Source organism: Delphinapterus leucas, chromosome 14, assembly GCF_059928025.1.
Source record: "Delphinapterus leucas isolate spDelLeu-1000000601 "Yukka" chromosome 14, BTC_Dleu_Yukka2, whole genome shotgun sequence".
NCBI lineage: Eukaryota > Metazoa > Chordata > Mammalia > Artiodactyla > Monodontidae > Delphinapterus > Delphinapterus leucas.
In genome coordinates, this window is record NC_143142.1 from 608,409 (window position 1) to 633,085 (window position 24,677).

General features: G+C 64.1%; 1 protein-coding gene across 10 annotated transcripts in view; it reads right to left on the reverse strand.

Moving 5' to 3' along the window:
• Positions 1–492: 492 nt before the first annotated feature.
• Positions 493–24,677, reverse strand: part of FBRSL1 (fibrosin like 1) — an 84,193-nt gene continuing 60,008 nt past the window's right edge. The window contains exons 6-20 of one of the 10 annotated variants that reach the window (XM_089894278.1): positions 14,789–14,834; positions 11,995–12,322; positions 11,660–11,880; positions 10,852–10,920; positions 10,481–10,680; positions 9,689–9,739; positions 9,392–9,487; positions 8,767–8,835; positions 8,579–8,608; positions 8,309–8,377; positions 6,975–7,104; positions 4,896–4,973; positions 4,608–4,691; positions 4,183–4,381; positions 493–2,583 (exon numbers count right to left, since the gene is read on the reverse strand). In XM_089894278.1, the coding sequence (XP_089750404.1) occupies positions 1,749–2,583; positions 4,183–4,381; positions 4,608–4,691; positions 4,896–4,973; positions 6,975–7,104; positions 8,309–8,377; positions 8,579–8,608; positions 8,767–8,835; positions 9,392–9,487; positions 9,689–9,739; positions 10,481–10,680; positions 10,852–10,920; positions 11,660–11,880; positions 11,995–12,322; positions 14,789–14,834 (2,505 nt within the window). In that variant the 3' untranslated portion in view covers positions 493–1,748. Of the gene's footprint in view, positions 2,584–4,182; positions 4,382–4,607; positions 4,692–4,895; positions 4,974–6,974; positions 7,105–8,308; positions 8,381–8,578; positions 8,609–8,766; positions 8,836–9,391; positions 9,488–9,688; positions 9,740–10,480; positions 10,921–11,659; positions 11,881–11,994; positions 12,323–14,788; positions 14,835–24,677 lie in introns of all 10 variants that reach the window. The other 9 variants (XM_022598141.3, XM_022598144.3, XM_089894280.1 and 6 more) reach the window with 9 other exon arrangements.

Genomic DNA, 24,677 nt, shown 5'->3' on the forward strand with positions numbered 1-24,677 from the left:
CAGTGCTCAAGTAGCTGCGGTCCCCAGTACAGGGCAGGCGCCCCCTCGCCCTTCTCCTCCGGCGGGTGGAGGCAGCCAGCTGTGCCCCTGCTCCCCTCCCTCCTGAGCTCTCACCTCTCCAACAGCCACCACCTGCTCTGCTGGGGCAGCGGGGGGCAAGGCCCGCCCCGCCCTGGACGTGCACCCCGACAGCCGGTGCACAGAGAAGACCAACCCAGCGGACAAGTTCCATACAGGGGTGATGTGGCAGATGACAGGGTGGGGACCACGTGACCAAAGGCGGAGTTGAAGGCCCAGCTGGAGGTGCCAGGCAAAGGTCAGAGGGATGAGCCTGAACGGCCTGGGGGAGCGGGGCGAGGCGAGGTCGGCGACTTCGAGGACGGCGCTCCACTGGGCAGCCCTGGTGGTGGCAGCACCCAGGGTGCGGGAAGGAACTGAGGGTGGGTGCGCGACCCCCAGCTGTCACAAAGCCCCACAAAACACTCAACCACCTGTCCATCCAAAATCAAGGCTGTATTTACCTTCATTGGTTGATGTGAGAACAGAATGTTTAAAATAACCGGAGTCTACAGTGGAAACACAGGGTTGAAGATACAGAACCAAAGAAAGCAAACAGCTACAGATGGCCGAACCAAGGCTCAAACGCCGAGGACACATGTGTGGGTGCCAGCAAACAAGGTACGCTGACAACAGGGCATGGTGACATTCACGGGGTTATGAAAGTAAGACTGAAACCAAAAGGAAATCATGCCAAGGCCTTGGCCGGTGGGAAAACATGAGACAAACGTCTGCTGATGTCCTCCGTGAGAAGAGAAGTTACTTCTTTTGTGCCTTTAGCCTTTTCACCTCCCAAGCCCTACTTGTCTGGGGTGGATCCCGAGGACGCTGCACAGTTAGCACAAGGTGCACACACGTCCCAGGGCCGCTCCGTGGTCCCCCCGGCGGCCCGGCCGCCCTGAGCGCTTGCATAGTTGAAGGACGGTGCTGCAGTTAAACATCTCAGGGCATTTCCAACTGACAGCGGGTGGGTTTTTGTGACCACGTTAAACAGATAACCAGAGGAGTTTCTAGAAACCGTTTTTATAAAGTCTACCCAGGTTAAGAATTTAATAACATCATATATTTATATTAACAGACTATTTACACTGTGTTTTTTTTTTAAAAAAACAAACCGAAAAAGAAACCCTTCTACACTTCTGCATAATAAGGCAAATAAAGTTTTGTACATTATTATCTTAATATATATCTGTAACTTCGGTTCCAAGTACCAAGGGAGGGCCAGGGCTGGGCCTGAGTGGGGACCTCACAGTGCGCTGGACAAAATGACCGTTTTCTTCTCCATAAATAAGACAAAAAAAACCCCTGGGGCTCTGAGGCCATTAAATCGCAAAAGCAAACTAAAAGTTAAAAAGCAAAAGTCTTTTTTGTTTCATTTAAATGTCTAAAGAGCACAAAATTGAAAAAAATACAAATCTATTAAAAACGCTTCTCACCTGTGGGAAAAAAGGTACAAACTTGAATTTTTTTTCCAGTAGCCTCATCTCAAGCTCGGAAAACAAAAGACCACCCCCAGAAGAGCTGTGCATGACACCCCCAACTCCGCAGGCTGTGAGTGGAAGAGCGAGCATCGCCCCAGGACCGATGGAACTGTGCTTAAGTTCTAGAAACAGACGTTTAGATTAGTCGACAGCAGTGCGTTCGTTCGTGGAGGAACCTCCGCACGCGCGGCGGGCGCGGCCCCGCGGCCACTACCGCGCCTCTACCTCCTGGGGGTTGCGCGACGGGGAGTAGTCGCGGGCCTCGCCGGGCGCGCGGGCCCCGAGCGGCGTAGTCCTGCTCCGCGGCGGCCCCGGGGGCGTTGGGGGCCCGGCCGCGGCCACCAGCGGGGGCGGCGCGCCGAGCGAGGCAGCAGCGGCCGGCGGGGTCCGCGCCAGGAGCCCGTTGTGCAGCGCGGCGGCGGCCGGCGCGAGGCGCGGGTAGTGCAGGGCGCCCAGCGTGGGCAACAGCGCCGCGCCGTCTAGGTGCGCGGCCCGGGCGCGCTCCAACTCGTCGCGGCGCGCTTCCCGCAAGCGCTCGGGGCTGTAGTTGTGCGGCTCGCGGTCGCGGTAGGGGCGCTCGGGCGGCTCGAGGAGGGCAGTGGGGCCCGGGGCGAGCGGGGCGCGGCGGGGCGGCTCGGGGCCGCGGTAGGCCTCCCGCGGCGGCTCCCAGGCGAAAGCTGGGCGCTCGCGGCCCGCGGGGCCCGGGCCGGGCTGCGGGGGCGCGTCGCCGTCCTCCCCGCGCTCCTCCTTGACCTTCACGTCGCTCTGGGGCCGCTCGGCCGCCGCCTCGAGCGGCTTCACCGGCTCACGGCCCAGGAGGCCCGCCAGGCGCAGGCCGTCCCCCAGGGCCGCCTTGCTGGGCTTGGCGCTGTCCTCCCGGGCCGGGGAGCGGCTCTCCTTGACGCGGGGCTCGGCCTCGCGCTCGGCAGGCACCCCGGGCCGGCCCGGCTCGCCCTGGCCGCGGAGCAGGAGGCCACTGCCCGGGTGGCCCACGGCGGCCACGGGCGAGGTCCGGCTCAGCAGGCGTGTCTTCTCCAGGAGGTCCCTGGGAGCGACAAGACAGCCCCCCTCAGTCTGGCGGGACACCCTGCAGCGAGCTCCCCTGACACCAAGCTCCCACCTCAACGCGGCGAGGCCACTGCCCGCCGTAGTGACCTCAGGGTCCTTGCGTGCGTGCGTGTGGGGTCCGCTTAGCACCCCCGGCTCCCATGGAATCACTGCTAGTGGGACCCCGTCAACACGTGGTGACCACAACCCACGTCCCCACGAGAGTTACCCCACGCCTGTTTCCCCTCCACAAGCACCACGGAGACCGACTTTGCAGCAGAACCGCAGAGCGCTCCACGGGGACCCAGGCCGCTGAGCCCCTGAGCCCGGACAAGTCCTTCGCTGAGAAACTTAGGGCAGTTCCACCCAGGCCCCAGACCCGCTGCAGGAACAGGGTCCTGCAAATCCTTCCTCATGTGGAGCGTGTGGCCTGGCTGCGGTCACCATAGTTCCATCCACCCCACTGCAGACTGGTTGTCACCCGAAGCGCCACCCTGTTGTTTTTTTCTTCACCCTGTACTTTTTAGTCCTTTGCCCCTGAGCTGGGAGCACGATGGGCACGGCCCCCACCTTGATGAAAGGCTGGGAGGGCAGCTGGGCTTGACTGGGTCAGATCCGAGGCTCCTTTTCCCCTTGGGAGTCCCCAGGTCCCCCGACCCTCAGTGCTGCACCTGGCCACCATCACTCTACTCGAGCCCCACCCGCTCGACCCTGAGGTCCCCATGGGGGACCTGCAACTCCCTGGGCTCCTGACCCGCTGTGGCGAAAGTGCTGTGGCTGTAGGAGGTGGGCAGGTCCTGGGCTGCTCCCTGGCACCCTTCCTGGGTTCTGTGACACATCCCCACCGTCTTCCAGGCTGATTCTAGGTCATCTCCTCTCTCTCCTTGCTCTGTCTCAAGCTCCACCCTGTGCACCCAGTGCCTGGCACGCAGCACTACCCATGAGTGAAATGCTCCACATTCAGGATTGAGGGGACAGGACCTGGGTGGAAGGGCCGGACAGGGAGCCCTCTGCTCCTGTCCACGTGGCTGGCCACGACTCAAGAACACTCAAGCCCCAGCCTCTGCCACTGACCTGAGAACGTGGCTACCACCTCCCCTGCCCTGGCCTAGCTCTGCAACGCATGGGGCTGGGGGTAGGGAGGCACGCACAAGCTCAGCCCCCATCCACCTGCCCACAGGTGTACCTCCCAGACTCGGGCCCCCTGGTGGCTCAGCAGCCCCCTGCAGCGTGCAACGGCATTCTCTGCCCTGCTGATCTGAGCTCCCTCGAGGCCCCGCTGTGGTCCACAAGCCCACGGTCCCCGCCAAGGCCTCGGAGGGAGTGAACCCCCGCCCTGGATGGTGCCTACCCAGACCCTGCACCAGCAAGGGTCCTCTGTGCAGGCAGAATGGAGAGTGCTTGGGTGTGGGGTGGGGTCCCCTGCCCCTAGTCTTCCCGGGCCCTGAGGATGCAGACTTCCCAGCCTCCCAACCAAAGAGACTGAGGGCAGAGCTCAGTGTGCCCCGCGGGCAGGTACGCGCGGCTCAGCTGAGCTGCGTAGGGGCTGCGGGGGCGGGAAGCCGGCAGGATGGGAGAGCGGAGGGTCCCCACTCACCGCTCCTCCCTGCTCTTGTCCAGCTCTCGGTCGTGGTTGGTCAGGGCTGAGACCTGCTCGGCGTCTACAGGCTTAGGCCACGGGGGTGGCGTGGGAAACGAGGGCGGCGCCCGGTGCAGCCGGTTCCAGGCCTCGCGGGGGCTGGGCAGGCCGTGCAGCGTGGGGCCCTCCTTGGGGGCAAAGAGGCTGCCACCGGGAGCTGGGGGGTGGGTGGCGGTGGGAGCGTGAGGCCGGGTTGCGAGAGAGGCGCACACACACGGAGATTCCCGACCTCAGACCCACACGTGCCCCAAGGAGCCGGCAAAAGGGGTCCGTGCGCCCGGTGTCAGGGTGGCCCCGCCCCACGCAGGCGTGCGCAGAGGACACATGCGCGTGCGCGAAGTGAGGGCGCATACGCGGGGGGTGGGGGGAACGCAGTCACTCACTCAGCGCGTGGCTGCCCAAGCCTCCGAAGGCGTTGCTGCCCAGGCTCCCCAGGCCCCCGAAGGTGCTTGATCTGCTGAAAGGGTCTGTGGGGGTAACGAGGGCTCAGGGGTCTCCACGTGTGCACCGGACCCTCCCCCCACCCCGTGGCTCCCGAAGCTGGCAGGCGCTACCTCTGCAATCGGAGGAGTACCCGCTTCTTGGGGTCATCTCCCCACCCACCTGCATCCCCCCCAGCCCTGATGTCAGCACAGGCCAGCCAGACCGCACGGACCTCAAGGGGCACCTACCCGTCAAGTGACCAGTGGGCAGGAAGCTGCCAGGATGGGCTGAGGGTCCGAACGGGTTGGTGGTGGGATGGGCAGCACCTGAGAGGGGAACAGGTTGATGGAAGCCGGAGTGCACCCGGGGCCTCGACTGCGGCTCCTTCCAAGGGTGGGTGCGCTCTGGGCGGCTGTTCCTCCCACTGCAGGCATGTGACCAGGTAGGAGGTGGGCTTTCATCTCCCCGGAGCCTGGGGGACCCCGAGGGGGCGGAGCAGAGAGGCAGGTGCTGACAGCAGTGGAGCCCCCAGAGAAAAAAGGGCAGAGACGCGGCCTGCGATCGAGCCTTCAGGGGGCTCTCCCGAAGCCAGCGGCCCTGGAGTTTCCGACCAGAGCTACAGTCCCGGTCACCTAACAGTGGGTGCGGCCTGGGTGCTGACGGACACTGGCCCGAGTCACGGCTGCCCGAGGCCGCAGCTCGTCCTGTGGCGTCCCCTGGCTGCAGGCCACAGTCCACAAGCGTCACGATGGCAACAGCCCCGGCTCCCCCGACGCCCCTCAGGACCGAACCTGGAGAGCAGCCAGTAGGCCCAGTCTGGAGACGGGGCCTGTTGAGTCAGGGGCCGACTCTGCTGCTTAGGGTGCCCCACCCCGGAGCCTAGAAGTGAGTGCCTGGCGAGACCAGTGACGTGGGCGCCCCTCGTGTCCCTCCAGCTCCCTCCACCTGTGGGGACTCCAACAGTGGTGCGCTGTGTGCGTCACAGGTGGGCTCCTCCACCCAGACACACGCAGGTTCGAGTCCCCAGAGAGCTCCCAGCTAGAAACTTGACCTCACCTCCAAGCGACCTTAAGTCAAAGTTCGGAAGACAGCTGGCCCCAGGGCTAAAGAGGATGGTGTACGACAGGGCCATGGGTGGGTGAGGCGCACAGAGGGGCCCAGGCCACAGCCTGTGGGCTCTGGCCCAGATTGGAGGCCCTCTGCTTTCTGAGGGGCCCTGACGCCTGGCTGGGGTCTGGAGGCCATCAGGGTGGTGGAGCCGGGGTTGGGAAGAGGCGCCACGCTCACCAAGCCGGCCAGCGTGACACCCATCATGCCAGTGCACCGACGGGCTGCCCGCATGGACCATGTGTCCATGTGCAAGGGGGCAGCGGGTGGGGGTGAGCGTACATGAGCCTGGAGGAGGGCAGGGGGAGGTGTCCGAGGAACAGTCAGGGAGGGCTCTCTGAGGAGGTGACATCCTTTGAGGGCCTGACAGCTGGGGAGGAAGCAGCAGCAGCCCCGGAGCGAGGGCTCAAGGCCGCTGACCTCGGAAAGGCCTGCTGCTCGGCTGCCCTCGGCCGGCGCCTGGGAACTCGGGTTCCAGCAGGTTTCTCGCTTCCCTCTGATAGGAAGGCCTCACGGAAGGTCAGTTGCTTGTGCAAACAAGGTGGTCTGTGTGAGCACCTGCTTTCCTTCTGGGAGTCCAGGTTTTGGTCCATGTAGGCAGAGCTGCCTACGTGAACGGCCCCCAGTAAGAACCCTGGGCAGTGAGTCTCCACGAGCTTCTCTGGGAGACAGCACCTCGCCCTGCTGTCATGGCTCCTCGCTGGGGAATGAAGTGCGTCCTGGGGCCCCTGGGGCAGTGCTCGGGAGACACCCGCCCATTTCCACCCACCCCCTCTTCCTGGCCGAGGCTGCAATGCACACAGCCAGAGCTGGAGTGTGACTTGTGCTGAGTCCTGGGAGCACTGCGAGCCTGGGGTAGTCCCAGGGACCCTGACGCCGCAAGGCTGGGGAGCGGCTGCTGGGGGGCGAGCACACGGGTTCCGATAGAAAAGCCAGACCCTTCCTGGGAGGGACAGCGGGAAGGACGCCCCAGAGAGGAGGGCATCCTGGCCAGAGTCCATGCGGGGCTCAGGTCGGCGGGGGTGGGGGGGGTGGGGGGGAGTCTCCGCAGCGGGAGAAGCTTGAGGAGGGCAAGGCTGCCAGACCCCACCAGCTACGGCCGGAGAAACAAGAACGCTGCCCGAGCAGCCGGAGGGAAAAGGTGAGAACGCCTCCGCCCGGCCGCCCCCCGGCCTGCACGGTGGCCGAGCCCCCAGCGCCCACGAGCCAGGCTGCCTTACCTGAGCTGGAGAGGAGGGGCCGGGCCAGGTCCTGCGGGTAGTGGAATCCGGCGAACACACCCGGGGCAGGGGGTCTGCTGAACAAGTCCAGCTTGGCGCCCGCGTCCAGTTTGTGAGGGCCCAGCTGCATCTGCAGGACAGAGTGTACGCAGGGGCTGCCAGTGAGCTGACAGCAAGGTGGGAAGCCACCTGCTCCGCTGGCCTTGCCCAGTGAGCGGACAGACAGGTAAGATTTATCCTGACGACATTTCAGCAGATGCAGGATAACCGAATGCCATGTGTGACTGACACAGGAAGGTCCTGACTGGGGTGTTCCACTCCTTTTCATGCGCTTCTTGAAAGCCGCTGTGTTTTACACTTAAAACACATCTCAATTTGGATGCTACATTTTCACTGGAAATACTTTGTTTAGATTTTGTAAAATTGAACTGGAAACGTACATCCCACACCCAAGTCGTCCCAGTTTTCCAATGGCTAAATTTACCTTCAGTATTAAGATTCAAATTTATTGAAGTTAAACAGCACTACGAAGCCCGTCCCTGGGTCACAAGGGCCGCAGGAGGCATGGAGCTAGGTGAGTTCTATCTGCCGAGATAGCAGCGACAGAGCGGGTGCTTGGGCCCTAGCTGGGGACCTGCCCCCCCTCCTTCACTGTGCCTTCTAGGTGGCTGAGCACCTGCAGGTTGAATCCCACAATACTCCGTCATAAATCCCTTTCTGTGACTGGGCCTTTGTAGCATATTTAGGACGTGATGAGTTGAAAGTATTGTGCGTGCCGTAACGTGTTATCTGAGACAGCAGACGAGAGCATGGAGACCCTTCTGCGATACGAGGGCAGGGTCCCGTCCCGGCCCATTGCCCCAGCTGTGGGTCCCCAGGTCTCCCACTTCCCTGTGTCGCTTGGCCAGGGCGCCTGGTACCACCTGCCGGGAGGGGGACAGCCTCGAGCTGGGTTCCTGTTCACCACCTGTCACCCCCCCACCCCCAGGAGCATGAAGGCTCCGCGAGTGCTTTTGGTCATCTTTGCCCCTGGCTAAAAACCCAGGCACACAGCAGGCCCAAGTGCTAATAGACACCTGGGGGGAAGAAGGGGACGGGGCCGACGGCCCACTGGGAGGACTCAACTGATGGTGGGGAGGCCCGCAGAGTCAGCTCCTCCCAAACCCCTGCCTGCGTCACCCTGGGTGGCCAGGTGCGAAGTGGCCTTGAGTTCCCCACACACTGCTGTCCTGTCCCCTCCCCACCTCCAACCCCTCACAGCCCAGCACAGCGCCTGGGCAAGGGGCAGCCTCTGAACCGCAGGCCTGGCCGGCAGCATGAGCACTCAGGCTCACCTTTATCTTCTGCTGATGGTGGTAGATCTGCCAGGCGATCTGCACGTGCACGGCACACCACTTCCCGGGCTTCTGCGACAGGGCGGGCGACGGGCTCAGCTTTGAGGCCAGGACCTCCTCGCTCCCCCCCACCCCAGATTCCTGCTGTCACAGTGCACCCCTGTGGCCACTCAAGAGGCACCCAGAGTCCTTCCTGGCCTTGGACCTTCCCTGAGGTCCCGCCAGGCCCCTTCCTCCCAAGGTGAGGCAAGCAGGCATACACACACTCACCCTGACTGCTGTCCGGTATGGGTCTGACACCTGCCATCGACAGAGGAAGAAGCATTAGACCCAGGCTCTGCAAGCAGCCCAGCCCCGGGGGGTCGGGGGGAGAGGACTATGTGGGCCTCCACGAGGAGCCACGCCGGCGGAAATGCCCACCAGAGAAGGAAGGAGGCACGGGCACCGCTGCCACCTACCCCGGGGGCTTTCTGTAGGAGGGTGTTAACAGCACTGGCCTGGCCTGTTAGCTCGAGTGGGTTTGAAGTCTGAGGGGAGAGACGGACAGGGCACGAGATGACTTTGCAGGCCCCATGCCCAGGCGGCATGAGAGCCCCCAGGCGCCACCTAGGGGCGGCCTGGAGTCCCACCATATCCTGTCCGGAGGTTTCTGAAAAGGCCCTTGATCGACGTGCCTGGGCCAGGGGCTTCCCCAAGGGCCAAGGCAGCCCCGCTTCAGGCCAGGTGAGCGGAGCAAGCCCAGTCCCTGGTCCTGGGGCGTAGGGGGTGCTTCCTGCCTGGGCCTCCTGCAGCGAGGATGCCCCTGTGCTGCCGCCATCCATACCCCAACCCCGAGCGCTGCCAGCAGGAGGTGAGAACGAGCGAAGCCAGGCTCTCCCGGCCCCATGGGGCACAGAGGGCCCCAAGGGTCAGGATGTTCTGCACCGAGGTGAAGACACCTTGGGGGCCACCCGGGGTCACGACGCACGCAACCACGTGCGAGGCGGCTGGAGCTGCCCCGGGATGGCAAGGGCTGGCTGGGGGCGGGGCGGTCCTGCAGACCCCACCCACAGTGCCCACCCCCCTCCTGGGAGCAGCTGGTACCTTGGGCTGAAAAGCACCCTGCAGGGATCCAAAGGGACCTGGGTGTGGGAGCAGGGCGGGCAGTCCTGGGACGGCTGGAGGGAAGGGCGGGAAAAACTGCAAGAGAAGGCGGGAGGGGCATTCCAGGGGCCTCGCTGGACGCTTGGACGCCCAGGGCAGGGACGCCGGGCCCAGCCCTCTGGTCCCCACCCCGTCACCCCTGCACTGGGTGGGAGGCTACACGGGCACGGCACAGCCCCACCGCCCTCCACACCCCTCACCCTGCCTGGAGAGCTCAGAGCGCGCAGGGACACTCACATTGGAATGTCGGAAGTAGGGACTGTCCAGCTTGGGCGTGTACTTGTCAAACTGGAAGGGAAGGACACAGGGAGTGAGGCCTCCGGCCACGCGGACACCCTCCGCTGCTCAAGCACCCACCCACGCCCTCCAGCCAGGCAGTGGCCAGAGCAAGGCTGGTGGCCTTCAGCCAGCTGTCCCCTAGGCTCCCCGAGGGTGCTGCCCCTTGGCCTTCCCTGTTCTAGTGGTCCCAGCACGGGAGGCGCAGACTCGCCCATCTGGTGTCTGTGGCCATGACTGGGGCGGGGGCGAGGGCATGGAGCCCAAGGCTGGTGGTTAGGCTGCAGGACACACCGAGGCCACTGGCAGACTAGTGAGTGACAAGCAAAGCTGGGTGGGAGCAGAGGGGACCCTGCCCCACGGCAGCTGGCTCAGGGCATGAGACCTCGAGGACAAGGAACATGGGAAGAGTCCTGGCTCCCGTAGCCCCTCAGTCCTGTCGGGCCTCCGGACCTGCCGCCCTGCTACCAGTGGAGACACTGAGGACCCCATGTGGGTGCAACTGGCCCCACGGCCGTGTGGACACGCGGTGCTCCCCAAGCCCGAAAGAATGGCTCAGGATGGGGAACCTCAAGGCATGACCCGGGGCGGGCGGGTGGGGGGGGGGGACGAGAGAAGGAGCTGGACGGATGGCTGAACGGAAGGGGATGGTGTCAGCCTGCATGCGTGCAGAGAGCGTCTGCGTGTGCCTGCTGCGTGTCCTGCGCCCGGGCCGCCCCCGCCCGCCCGCCCGCCGGCACGCAGCCTACGCACCGGCGGGGGTGCGGCAGGCGGCAGGAGCGGCGTCGGGGGCGGCCCGGCAGGGAAGGGGGCGAATGTGTGTTGGTGCTGGTGTGTGTGCTGGTGTGTGTGTTGGTGCTGGTGGAACTCCGCCCGCAGCAGAGCTCCCGGGCCCAGGGGGGCGCTCTGGACCAGAAAACGCGCGTTCAGCTCTTGCCTGAGCAGCTCGTGATCTACAAGAGAAAAAGAGAGAGACAGAGAGGCACGTCGGCCACGGGCTCCCGGCGGGGCGAGGCGGATAGTCACCTGCTGGCACTCCCGGTTTCGGCAGGCCAAGCCGTGGTGGCCGCTCGCTACGTGCGGGCCCCAGGGTGGAGGTAAGAGAGGTGCCTGTGACCAAGTACCAATCAGAATCCCCGAATGAGGCTGGCAATACATGATTGGCTGGCTGAATGAGATCAACAGGCTGGCATCTAAAGGCAAGAGAGAACACCGTGAGCCACCCTGGGAGCCCCCGGAGACAGCCCTGAAGGGGAGCCCTGCCCGTCCCAGCACCCCCAGACCAGTTTCCTGGTCCCATCCTGGGGCACTGAGCTGCCCCAACCCAAACTAGGCCGACAAGATTTTAGAAAAAAATTGGAGACCCACAGAGAAATCCTTAGTGACCTAAGATTTGGCCGTGAGGAAGCCCCTGCTGGAATCAGGCAAGGAGGGAGAGGCCAGGCTGGGCCAGGCCAGCTGCTGTTCACCTGGGGCCCCTCTCCTCCACCATTCAACCCTCCTCCCCTCCCCCGCCCGCCCAGCAGCCCAGGGACGGTGGATGGGAAGAGCCACGGCAGGCCCTGGGAGCCCTCACTGCCATGACCACGGAGCAGCTCCAGGTTTCACCAATCCCCTGCCTCAGACTGCCCGACCAGGCCTGGCAAGGGCTCAGAATGGAGCAAGGGATGTCTGTGTCCGTGTACGTGTGTGTGAGCACCTGTATCTCTGTGTGTGTGTGTGCGCGCGCACACACATCGGAGGCCCTGGCAGGAAGCTTCCTCTGCCCTGGGCAAGGTGGCCTGCTAGCGCTATGGGCTGCTGGGGGGCTGCCATCCAGTTGGGTGGGGGCTGGCCCCTCCCCAGGGGCCGCTTCCCTCCCCCCGGGGATTAGGATCCCACAGTGGAGGGGACCAGTAACCCTGCTGCCCCACCAGCGGCGCCCGGACCTACCGGCGGGGTGTCCTGGGATGACCAGGCTGTTGGCCGGCAGCGCCGGGGGCGGGGGCAGTGTCGGGGGCGCGGCGAACATGGCCGCCGCGTGGTGCTGGTGCTGGGCCTGCGAGCGGAGCGCCAAGTGTGAGGTAGAGAGGTGGGGGCCCGGCCCGTGAGGCGACAGGGACGCGTGCTTCGCGAGCCCCAGGCTGGCGCCGCTGCTGGCGCTGCTGCTCCTGCTGCAGGGAGGGGCGCTCAGTGCCCGGCCGGCGGCGCGCCCCGCGCCCACCTGCGGCTGCGCGGGCCCCGCCCCGCGCCCACCTGCGGCTGCGCGGGCCCCGCCCCGCGCCCACCTGAGGCTGTGCAGGCCGTTGTGCGCTGCCGCGCCGGGGCCCGGGAAGGCGCCCGGGGGGAGAGGCACGTGTGTCGGGAGGGAGGCCCGGGTCTGCAAGGGCGCGGGCGGCGGCTGCGGCGTGAGGCGGGGCAGGCCCGGGGCTTCCTTCTTGACGGGTGGGCTGGACGAGGCGCCGGGCGCGGGGCCGGCGGAGGGCAGGACCGGCGCGGGGCTGCGCACAGGGGGCAGGAAGGGCGGCTCGGTGCTCAGCTCGCGGCTGCGCTCCAGGCCCGAGACTTTGGGCGCCGCCCCAGCCTTGGCCTCGGACTTCTCGCCCAGCGTGGGTCCTGCGGAGAGAGGGGCCGGAGTGAGCCCGGGTCCTGGCTCACTGAATGCCCTCCAGGACTGTTTCCCACGGGGCGACGCGCGACGCGGAGCTCCCGCCCACAACACCTCGGTACCCCCGCCCCCCAGGCCACCTGCCCCGAGGGCCGACCCGCAGGGAGTGTCCTGCACCTCCTGCCCACGGAGATCCCAGCGCAGGGGCTGTCCCGGCCCCATTTTACAGAGGGAGACGGAGGTGCACGAGGGAGCCGGGCCAGGCAGGGCGCTGGGCTCCCAGCTCATTCTGTCGCCCTTCCTTCCTCTGGCAGGAGCTTCACTTGTGCTAGCGGCTGCTCCTTCGGGACCCACCCGGTGACCCCTGGCCTAAGCCCTCTGTGGGCCCTTGCCCTGCGGGAGACTTCCGGATGACACGCCTGCCTGTCGGGAGGAAGCTGCTGCGGGCCAACACTGCCCCCCTCATCACCGCCCAGAGCCTCTGCTCCCTTCCGAGCTGCGGGCCTGCCCTTGGGCCGTGAGCTCCAGCCAGCCGGAGCCAGACGCCTGCTCACTTCAGACCCTCCTTTTGAAACTGCTACAAGGGAGGCCTCAGGTCACAGCCCCAGCGGCCAGGCGGAGGGCAGCACCACCCACGTGAGCAGCTTTGCCTGCACGGGGCAGCATCCCAGTCCCCTGGAGGAGTGGAAATTCAGGTCGCTGGGCTGTGGGCTGACCCCGCGGCTGCCATGCTGAGTGAAGAGCTGGCCACAGCCTCCCCTGCAGCTGCAGGACAGTGTGACCCAGGCTGGCAAAGAGGTGAGAGGTCTGGAGCCTCTGGGAAGTCTCCTTCCCTAGGGCAACACCTCCCTCTGCCTTGGGTCTGTTTGCTTAGGGACGCACCTACCGAGGAGGCCAATGCCACCACTCCTGCAAAAAGGACAGGAACAGAGGACCGCTGGCTTCAGCCCACTTGCTGCTCACAGCTGCCCAGGGACGCTAGCCCTTTGTCCCCTCCCGTCTCTCGCACATCTCCACACGAGGCCCTCACAAAGTAAGAGCAGCCATCAGAATGGGAAGAGGCAGGCATGGGCCATGCAGACCTGGACGTGACCCCACCTGCACCACGAGTGCCCCAGCCCTTCTGGAGACGCCTGGAACCTTCTAAGAGCCTCCTGCCACTGGAAAAGCATGAGCACTGCTACTCATCACCCCCCGCCCTCCGCCACTAGGCACCTCTCTGGGCACCTCAAAGCCCAGAGTTCCCTGAACTCTGCTGCATCATAACCTCCAAACCTGTGGCTGTGACCTTATTTGGAAAAAGGGTCTTTGCAGCCGTAATCAAGCTAAGAATCTCAAGATGAGATCAGCTTGGAATCGGGTGGGCCCTAAATCCAGTGACAGTGTCCTTGTAAGGGACAGAAGAGGAAGAGGCCTCGTGAAGACGGAGGCAGAGACGGGAAGGGTGCAGCCAGAAGCCAGGGACGCCCAGGTTTGCCGGCGATACCAGGAGCTGGAAGAGGCAGGAGGGACCCCTCCCCCGGAGCCTCTGGAGGGAGCGCAGCCCCGCGCACACTTGACTCCAGATTTCTGATCGCCAGAACCACGAGCAGGTGGACGTCTGTTGTTTCAAGCTGCGCGGTTTGTGGTCATTTGTTGAAACGGATGCGCCCTACGTTAATTCCGTGTGAAAGGCCAGCTGAGCGTGCCTGGCTCCTCGGAGCCTCTGGTGGGCCGCCTTACCCAGACTCCCCAGCAGGCGTCTGCTCGGCTGCGATGCTCTGACTTGAGGAAGGGGCTTCTTGAGTTCAAGGCACGTAGAGGCCATGCCCGGCTACCAGGCCAGCAGGACCCACAGGGCTGCGGGTGCCCCAAAGCCTGTCCTGTGTGGTCACATCCTGAGGGAGCCCTCCAAGCAAAAGGGCCCCTTCTCTGCGCTGGGTCCAGTGAAACCCCCTTCCTGGCCACAGCCCACAGCCGACAGGCTGGGTCACAAAGGCCTATCCTGGCCTTGATGGGACCGTGGCCAGGCATCCACCCTCCAGAGCAGTGCCTGCCAGAAGAGCTTTGTGGGACAGTGAGATGCTGGGTACCTGCGCCATGCCACTCGGGGCTCACTGGCCAGGGCCTGGGTGTGCTGGCGGGGCTGCATCCCGAGCCGGGAGCTGCTGGCCACCACAGAGCCTCTGAGCCCGGGGAAGTGCGTTCCTCACGGTCCCGAGCGGTGCGGGGACCCCGCTTTGGGAACCGCCGCTCCAGCACTGCCCAGCTCTGGCCGAGACGCTGGCCCCGTTCTCAGCTTCCCTTGTTTCCTTGGGGTTTTCCCCGGGGGTTGGCGGGGGGGGCGGGCTGCATCCCTCAGTAAATGACAGCACCCAACTCCTGCCTGAGGCTCTGCACCTGAAACCCAAGACAGCCTAACTTGGGGGCCGCCACGGACTTCAGGAATGTGTCCTGTCCCTTCCTAGAGGCCAGGAGCCCAGGGACACACGTACCTTTATCGGCTGCCGGGGCAAAGAGCTTCTCGGAGCCCACAGACGCCTGGAAGAAAGAGAGGAGGGTCAGAGGCCAGAGAGACCTACAGCGCTGGGGTGAACCTGGCCCTCACCCCCTGCCCCCGGCACCCAGGAAACAGGTCTGGGCAGGTTCTGTGCACACAAGGGCCGCCCAGCCTGGCAGAACACATCCTTCTGTGCCCACAGCCCCCATGGAGGAGGGTGACCATGCCCAGGCCCAGCTGCAAGTACTCGGACACAGGTCATTCGGCCTGTGATCAGGGAACCAAGGACGCCCCGCTCAGCAGGGATGCAGGGGCTCAGCGTGGCCCTGCTGGGTGGGGAGTTAGGACTTGGGAATCGGGGCACCAACCCGCGGAGCCGGCACCAGGAACCTGAGGGCTCCGCTAGGCCTGGCACTGGAGGTGGCGGGGGGGTGGGGAGCAGAGTTGGGGTGCCCCCACCCCCCAGCCCCAGGCTGCAGGACATCACCTGCCACGCCCCAGACATGCTGCGTCACAGGTCTGGGGACCCCGGCCACCATGATGCACTGAGTATCCAGGTGGAGTGGGGTCAACCCACTTCAGGGGGGAACGTGGCCGTTTCTGATGGGCCCCTGGGCCGCTCGGCCTCTCCCCTCCTGGGGAGATGCCCCTGTGTGTGCAGGGCCTTGGGAAGGACAGGGAGGATGAGGGTGTGGCCCACCCGCTGGCTCAAGGCCGCAAGCCCGTAAGGCTGTTCTGAGCAGACCTTTTCTCCCTAGCTGATGTTGTTTTCAAACAGTTTCGCTGAGATATGATTCACATACCATACAACACGCCCACTGGAGGCACACAGCTGTGAGCAACCCTCACCTCAACCTGTTTTAGAACATTTTCAGCCCCCAAAAAAACCACATGCCTTTCAGCTATCAATCAGCCCAATCCTCGCATCTCCCGCCGCCCTGGGCACCACCGCTCTGCTTCCAGGGTCTCCCGATGCCCCCATCGTGGCCTCTTCCTCGGGGAGAAAGCAGACAGTGGTTGCTGCTGGCGTGGGCTGACTGAGCACCAAAGGGCATGAGGCCTCCCCCCAGGACGTCCACTATCCAGAAAGACAGAGAACAGCCGGGGCTGGCGAGCACAACGTGGGGAAGCTGGAACCCTTGTGCGCTGCTGGTGGGAATGGAAAACGGTGCAGCCGCTGTGGAAAACGGTATGGAGGTTCCTCAGAAAATCAATCAGAGAACCACCGTATGATGCGGCAATCCCACTTGTGAGCGTACGTCCAGAGAACTGAAAGCAGAAGCTCAAACATGTATCTGTCCCCCCACGACCACAGCAGCATTATTCACAATAGCCAAAACGTGGAAGCAGGGACTTCCCTGGTGGTCTAGTGGCTAAGACTCTGCGCTCCCAATGCAGAGGGCCTGGGTTCGACCCCTGGTCAGGGAGCTAGATTCCACATGCCAGCAACTAAGAGCCCGCCTGCTGCAACTAAAAAGATCCCACATGTGGCAACGAAGATCCCGAGTGCCGCCACTAAGACCCGGTGCGGGCCAAATAAATAAATACTTAAAAAACCCCCCAAAACAAAAAAAACAACAAACGTGGAAGCAACCCAAGTGTCCATAAACAGATGGCTGGATAAACAAAATGTGGTGTATACACACAATGAAATATTATTCAGCCTTAAAAAGGGAGGAAACTTTGACTTGGCAGCAACGTGGATGACCTTGAGGACACTAGGCTCAGTGAAGCAAGCCAGTCGCAAAAGGAGAAATCCCGTGTGCTTCCACGATATGAGGCCCCCAGAGCAGGCAAGTCCATGGAGACAGAGAGCAGGCTGGTGGGTGCCGGGGGAGGGGAGGGGCGTTAGTGTTTGATGGGGACAGAGCTTCAGTCTGGCAAGATGAAGAAATTCTGGAGCTGGATGGTGGTGACGGTTGCACGACGATATGAATGTATTTAATGCCCCGAGCTGTACACTTAAAATGGTTAAGATGGTAATTTTGTTATGTGTATCTCACCATGATAAATAAAAAACTTAAAGAAAAAAGCGTGAAAGAGCTCTCTGGGGGTGATGAAAACATCCTCTGTCGGACTCTGGTGGGGGGTATGTAGTGGGATGTATTCGTCGAAACACCAAACTGTACACTCAGAACAGGCGCGTTTTGTTGCACGTAAATTGTGGTGCAAGAAAGTCAATCATGAGACGGGGACTGAGGTGAGAACAGACTGACAGGTGAACAGAACAGAAACAGGAGTCCCAGACAGTGACGCACACAGGAGGCCCAGCACAGGCAGGGCCCGGGTCTGTGGGAAAGGGCAGGAGCCACTTGGACGGAGGCTCCCCGGGCCCGTGTCACTCCAGGCCTGCTGACGGCAACGTGCAGAGCGAACCATGAACAGACCGCTGTGCCCCTTACACTCGTGCTGGGCTGGGGCCTCCTGCCTAACCACGCCCCGAAACCCCGCACTGGGAAGAAAACAGGTGGCGAACGCAGCCCGAAAACACAGGCCCACGCTCCTCGGGCTGGACTCGGACCCGCACCAGAGGGGAGTCTGTTAACCAGCGGTGCCAGGCCGGCGGGAGTCCCCAGCGGAGGATCCCCCGCCCAGGGGAGCAGGGAGCTGAGGCCCCGGCGTGCCCTCTGCAGGGAGGCTGTGGCTTTACCTCTTCCTAAGGGTGTTCCCGAGGCATCCTGCGTGGTGAGCAGCCTGGATCGTGGCCTTGCCCAAGGAGACTCCCGGGGGGTGGGCGGGGATGGGTGGGTGAGGGGTCCACCTGAGCTGGGGGTCCGCGGGGTCAGGACGGCAGAGTCAGCAGCGCCGGCCCTCCTACCGCTCAGGGCCAGGATGGGGACACCTCACGCCGGCTCACTCTGCACCAGGCATGGCCCCAGCTCTGCTGGGAGCTACGGCCAGGGGCCCCCAGAGCCCTGTATCCTCCCGCAGAGGCCCATGAGTCACCGTTCCTCCCACCCGAAGAACCCCAGGCCTAACAGGCCTGGACCCTCGCCATGACCCCAGGAGGGGGTCCTGTTGACACTCCCACTTGAGGCCACACAGCCCGAGTGACAGCTGCTTAATTACTAGCTGGTCTCCTTAACACTCCCACAAATTAATTCTCCATTCAGCAGCCAAGAGTATCTTTAAAAACCAAACCAGAACAAGTCACCCTGGACTGAAAACACTCCAGTGCCTTCCCACTGCCCCAAACTACAGTGTGAGCTTCTCCCCCAGCCCCCAAAGGGTGTGGCCGGCCGGCCTGTCTGGGCCCTTGACCCAGTGGCTTCGGCCAAGTCCCCACAGGCCTTCACAGACCCCGTCAGTCTGAGGGTGCCCCACCCCCACTGGCACACGTTTAAATCCTCTTCGCCTGCTGCCCTGCACCAGCGGGAGAAGGGCATGAGTGGGCAGGGCTGGCGCCGCCCAAATGAGATGGGCCAGAGCAGGGGCAGCCACTCTGCTCTCCGGAGGCCGCCCCCTTAAGGTCTCCATTGCCTGAGGCACCGACAGCTCCTCCGGGCCCGGGGGTGGTGCTGACCGTGCAAGCAACCCACCCCAGTGCCTCATCGGGTGCCATCAGCAGGTGCAATGAATGAGCTCGGCCTGCAAGCTGTCATTAGCTCCCAGGGGTGTGGTCGCTGGGCCACTGGGAGGGGGAGGGGGCTACTCCACGGCAGGTCGGCGTGTGTGCCAGCCCTCACCTGATACAGCAGGGCACCCCGACCCACCAAGGCTGGTGTCGCAAAGGAACGTGGTAGAGGTGTCACTGTGAGAAAGTGCGTTTGCTCCTGCGGGGCAGGACTGCCCTCGGTCCGAGACTGGGGGTGGAGGGAAGAGCGGCAAGTCCAGTTAAGGCTGCAGGCGCCGCCGCTGCCCTGCCCGGGAGGCCCAGTCAGGCCAGTTCTGGTTCACTTCAAGGCCCCAGAGCCAGGAGGTGGCGCCCCAGACACTGGGAAAGTGAAAGGGGAGCAGAGGAGGGAGTGGAGGGGGGCGAGGAGCGGCGACGGGGAGCGTCTTCCCTGGCCCTGCCGAGCCCTGGAATGCCACCCGGGCAAAGGAGGGAGGCAGGTGGCAAGGCCACTGTCCCCTGTCCGTCCGGTCCTCCCAGCCACACTGCCCAAGTTAAAGTTTGATCAGGGAAGCTGAGGGATCCAAGTCCCCACAGGGGTCGTGGGCAGGGACCTGGCAGGCTTCCACCGCACGGCAAGGGCCGGGATACCGGGCCAGGCACAGCCAGGCCCACTGGAGAAGGCTCTCAACAAACACCCACAGGCACCCTTAGCTCCCAGGACCTCTGAGGCCGTGGCTCAGGTTCCAGCCCTTCCCAGCACAGGCACAAAGCCACCCCTGCTGGGACTTGACCCAGGTCGAGGTCCCTCGGTTCTTTCCCTTCCAGGACAAGGGGTCCGGAGCCAGCCAGCTGACCCAAGGCGGGTGGGCAGCCCTAGCGCAACCACCAGATCTGTGCTAATAACTTCTCGAGGATTATCCACTGAGACTTGACCCAGGCAGCGCCGGCACCCTCCAATCCTGGCACTGAGCCGGTGTAGGTGTGAAAGGAAAGGGTCACTTCAGGCCAAAGTGCAGGTTGGAGATCCCTGGGCTGCAAGTTCAGGGTCCCCGTGGAAGGGGCCCGCTCCGTACAGAGAGTATCAGGGTCAGCACTCTTTCCCCGGAGATACGCAATCCCGGCCGCGGGCGGAGGTCAAGGCGCGCTTTGTTTGCGGGGACCCAACCTACGGGGCAGCCTCGGCCCAGACACGCGGCACAGACTCCGCCGGCCGCGCCCCGCCCCAGACAAAGAGCTCGAACTCCGGGCAGGTGAGCGCGGCGGCGGCCGGGAACCCGGGCGGCCGAGCCCGCGCCAGGGCGCAGACAAAGGCGCGCGTCCCCCAGCGCCCTGCCCCGCCTCCGCCGCGGGCCCCCCAGCGCCCTGGCCGAGGCCCAGGACTCTCTGCGGGTCTGCCGCCACGTGCGCCCCAGGGGCGCAGGCGGAGGTACGTGGGGTCTCCGCGCGTCCGGCTCCTGTGAGAGGCGGAGTGAGCAGAGCGCCGGGGGCCTCTCCCGCTCCCCGTTCCTATAGAAGGGGCGGCTGCTCTCTCAACCCCGGCCCCCGAAGTCCCGAGTTCCTCCCCGCAGCCACCAGCGCTCACTCACCGCGCGGGCGCCCCGGGTCCGGCGCGCTCTGCAGGCGACCGCCGCTAGTCCCCGTACCGGAGCCGGAGTCGAAGCTAGGCGGCATGGACGCGGGCCACCGCCAGCCTCGGCCCGTCGAGGTGGCCCCTCTCCCGTGGCGCCCTGCCTAGCCGGAACCCAGGCCGGGGGCGCGCGGGGCACGCATGTCCGCCGCGCCGACTCGGCGCGCTCCGGGCGGCTCTCGGTGCGCACTGGGCTCCCAGACGCCGTCGGGCGCGGCGCAGGGCCCACAGGCGGCGGGGACGACGGCGGAAGGCTCACTGCTGGCTGGCGCGCAGGCGGCGGCCAGGGAGCGCGGCGGGGCGGGGCGGGGGCGGGGCGCGGGCAGGCCCGATTAATCCAGCCCCGAGACGCAGATCTGCCCGCACGGGGCCGCGGACTTGGGTTCGAGCGTTCGCCGTCCCATCCCCGTCACCAGGTCAGAGAGCGCGGTGCCAGCTGTACCGAACGCTGTATGGGCCGGCTCCTCCGACGCTCACAGCAACGAATATGGATGGCTCCTACGCCCAGTTTACAGGGGGGGAAACTGAGTCACGGAGCGGCGAGGTCGAGGAGCTGGGACTTGAAGGAAGGACAACAGAGCCCCCACATCTGTCCGGTGTAAGTTCCGCCCTCAGTTTCACCATCTGCGAAATGGGGATGCAAAGTGGGAGAAGGGGTCCAACTAGTTACTGTAATTGCGAGTACACGCCAACCCTGACCACTACTCCGGAGCCACCTGGCCGCTCCGTGGGCTCAAACCGAGTTCAGATCCAGGGGGAACAACCGCCCCTTGAGAAGGCCGAGTATATGCCCCACATGGATCCAGGCCCACGGGGTGGCACCTAACATTCCAGAGCGCGCAGGTGCAACACCAGGACGCCAGCAGCACAACTCCCAATCATGAAACTTGCTGTAAAACAATCCACGGAGAGTAAGGGGGCCGAGGGGCTCCTGGAAGGAGTTTGAGAGCCCACCTCTAAGCTGCTGTGGGGCTAGGGGCACCAGGAGGTCAGCTCTGGCGAGGCATCCAGGGACCCACAGCTTAGAGCCCAGATTCAGGGCCTGCATACGCCTGCCCTAAGCTGGGTGATCAGAGGCGGGTCCATTCAGCGGGGAAGCTCGCAGCCATTCAAATGGGACCCTGGGACACAGCTCCAGAGCCTCGGGCACTGGGCCAGCGCTCCCTTTTCTAAAGGCGGCAAAACACAGGCAGACACATGCACTTACACAGCCCACAGTTAATCTCCAGCCGTAAAAGAGAAATGGCCAACGGTGCCAGCCTCTAGGTGGGGCTTTTAAGTCCTTTTGTTCTGTTTGAATTATTTACCAATTACATATATTCCCCTTACCCCGCCCCCATAAACATCATACCACGAAACCCTGTTTCCTGCCATAAAAACAGCACATATGTGGCACCGCGCTGAATGGCTTCTAACCATGAAATCACTGGGCCCTCACGCCTATCCTTTGAGGACATACTATTGTCATCTCCGTTTTGTTGATGAGGAAACTGAGACAGAGAAGTGAGGTGACACGCTGGAGGCCACGGAGCTGGTATGTGGCAGGGCTGGGATTGGAAACCCGGCAGTCTGACCCTGGGGTCCGTGGGTTTAGCCAAGATGTGCTCTTCCTCTAGGAGAGCAGTAGAGACTGGTCCTGGGACGTGGGATTCTGGCAGGAGAACCCTGACTCCCCCGCTGGGGGGTGGCTGTACCTCAGGGGTGGGTGTCTGCAGGCCCATGTGCCCCCGTGCCCACTGCACCGTGCCCCAGCAGGGTGTGAGCTCTTGCACTTGGCCCAGCTCCAAGGCCTCTGGCAGCGAAGGGGAAAGGTGTTCATGCAGTGGGGTGTCCTGATCTACCCCTCTGGGGTCAGCAGCAAAAGGGCCCTAAGCCCAGAAGTCTGTGAACCTTACACAGCAAAGTGGAATTAAGGTTGGTCAGTTGACCCGGAGATGGGGAGACGATGCCATGGGCACAGCTTAATCTCAGGGTCCTTACTAGTGGGAGAAGAGACGGGAAGACGCTGCCCTCTGGCTGTGAAGATGGAGGAAGGGGCCGGGAAGCCAGGCATGTGGGCGCCTCTACAAGCTCAGAAAGGCCGGGAAGGGATTCTCCCTGGAACCGCAGAGGGGCCGGCCCAGCCCACAGCTTGACTCCCGCGGGGACACTCCTGTGGGACTTCTGGCCTCCAGACTGAGAGAGAACAGTGTAGTGCTCAGCTGCCGAGTCGGTGACTTGTCACCGCAGCCACTCTCAACTACACTCACAGCCAGGACCCCGACTAGGGGATGGAATGCAGAAGAACAAGCCGCCCCACCGGCAGGCCTGAGTCAAGCTCACAGCCTAGTGGGAGAGAAGGGCCATACACAGGGAGACAGGTAATACGAGTGCAGATGGGGTGGACAGACAGTAAAGGGCAATGTGAAAAGCAGTGACGGGCACTGATCTGAATGGCAGCTGGGGCAGCCTTCCCATGAGGGGCGTCTGAGCTGAGACCTGAAACATGAGAAGGACCAGGCTAAGCTGAGGGGAGCTCAAGGAAGAGTCTTCTGGGGCGGCCACAGCCAGGGCAAAGGCCTTGAGGCAGGAACAACCTGGCAGGGCCAGCCAGGGAGGTGGGGTGGGGCACAGGGCCTTGAGGGCCATGAGAGAGCTTGGGCATTTGTGTTGAGCAACAGGAAGAGATGTGTGTGGGATCTGAGGAGGAGACGGACGATGAGGTCTTTAAAAAGACCCCTCTGTAGGATCCGCCACAGGGCTGGGTGGGGCACAGGGAGCTGGGCTAGGAGCTGCAGTGACAAGCAGGCATGGGGATGACAGGGGGTAGGTGGTGGGGCCCCTCCAGAGGTGGGGACAGGGGCCCTCCCACTGGAGATGTTAGCTGGCAGTGGTTACGGAGCTTGGAGCTCTGGGGGCGGTGACCCTGGTGCGCCAGCTCAGGCAACCTCCCCCAGTTGAGCAGCTGAATCCTCGGGGCCCCAAAGGTACACTCCATCATCATGTCTCCTCCAGATGAGCAGCCGGGCTGCACCCAGTCTCTCCCAGCTACCTGGAGACCCCACCCCTGGCAGTAAAAGTTTCCTGGAGTCAGTGGCGGTGGGGAGAGCTGGTGGCAACTGAGGGCTGGGCCAGCGCCGGGAACCAGCGGGAGCAGCTAGGAGCTTCTCCAGCCCCAGCCCGGCCTTGTCTCCCGGTCCAGACCAAGCCCCTGGGTCTGACCATCAGGTCATGGTCAAGGTCTCAGTGTGCCCCCCGGCTCCTCTCCCACCACAGCCTGACCTTGGAGGAGCCTGTCTTCCCGTAATGACACAGCTTCACTTCAAACATCATTCTTAAGACCACCTTGGGCACTCATGGTCCTTGAAACCACTGGGCCTCACTGACCAGCCCATCCCTGAGGGGAGTGGGTTCTCCGCCGGTGTCTAATGCAGAAGCCATGAGCTCCAGGTATCAGGAGGGGCGTGTGGGCACTGAGCGCACCCGTGTATGTGCACACGCGAGTGCCCGCTGAGTGCACGCGTGTGCGACACTCCGTGGGCGAACACGCGCACGTGTGCGGGTGTGAAGGCGTGCGTGTGCGCGCGTGGGAGCACGCGCGTGCGCGACGCAGGGCAGGGACGTGCGGTGGCTGCCTGTCCCCAGCCGCGTCTGTGTCTGCACGAAGGCCACGGAGGCCTGGCTCTCTTCAGCCAGAGCAACGGCAAAGCCCCTCCTCTCGGGGCAGCGCCTCCGGTCCTGCTGGGGACCCGGGGGCACAGCGCCGTTGTGGCGCGGATCCAGCTCTGCGCCGTGGCAGGGCCGGGGCGTGCAGGGACGGGGTGGGGGGTCTCGGCCGCCCTCTGACCCCTGCCCCAGCCACCTGACTGGCCCTCAAGCTCTGGCCATTTCCGAAAGCATCTGCTTGTTCTGCGTGCTTGGCCTCTGCCTGCGCCCTGAGCACTCCACGGCTCCCCCAGGGAAGGGCCACCCACCTCGCAAGCCTGCACCAGGCCCCTGGCGCCCCCGCCCAGTGAGGCCCCCTCCGAGGCTAGCAGGGCAGGTGTCGTCTGAAGGTGCTACGACCCCTCCAGGCACAGAGGGGTATGGACACCCCAGGGCCAGAGGACAACCTCCTGTAAGCGCCCAGGCAGCCCGGTGCATCCCTGCGGGAGCCCGGGGAGACCTGGAGGTGGATGCGGGAGCTGCCCGGGGTCCTGCTCAGCTAGTTCTGGAAAGGCCAGGGCAGGGGAGGCAGCAGGGTCAGCTGGCCCCCACCGTGGAGGTCTTCCTGCCTTCTCCTCCAGCCACCCGGCTCCTCCTCGGCCTCAGCGTCCCCATTCAGATGGAAGGTGCAGGTGCAAGTCCCGCCGGCACTCAGGTCTGTGCGACCCCAGCAGGAAGTTACTCTCCGCACCCAGCTCTCTGCTGAGCACAGCAGGCACTCCCATCTTCGCTGCCGTGCCGGGCCTCACGCTACACGGCGCTCGTGGACGGGGCCCCTGGGGTCGGTGCCCACCCCCCATTCTCTGTCCCTGGCGGCCATCACACCTGTCTCACCTATGCTGGGACACCCCTCAGGCTCCTCAGACCCAGCACCTCCCAGACTGAGACCCTCCCCTACCTCTATCCCGTGGCATCCTGCGGCCCCCCATGCGCCCAGGGCCGTCCCAGGGGAGCAGTGGGTTCCCGAAGGCATCAGCGGGCTCTAGCGTCCCAGCCCACAGGCCCTAGTGGGCCTGG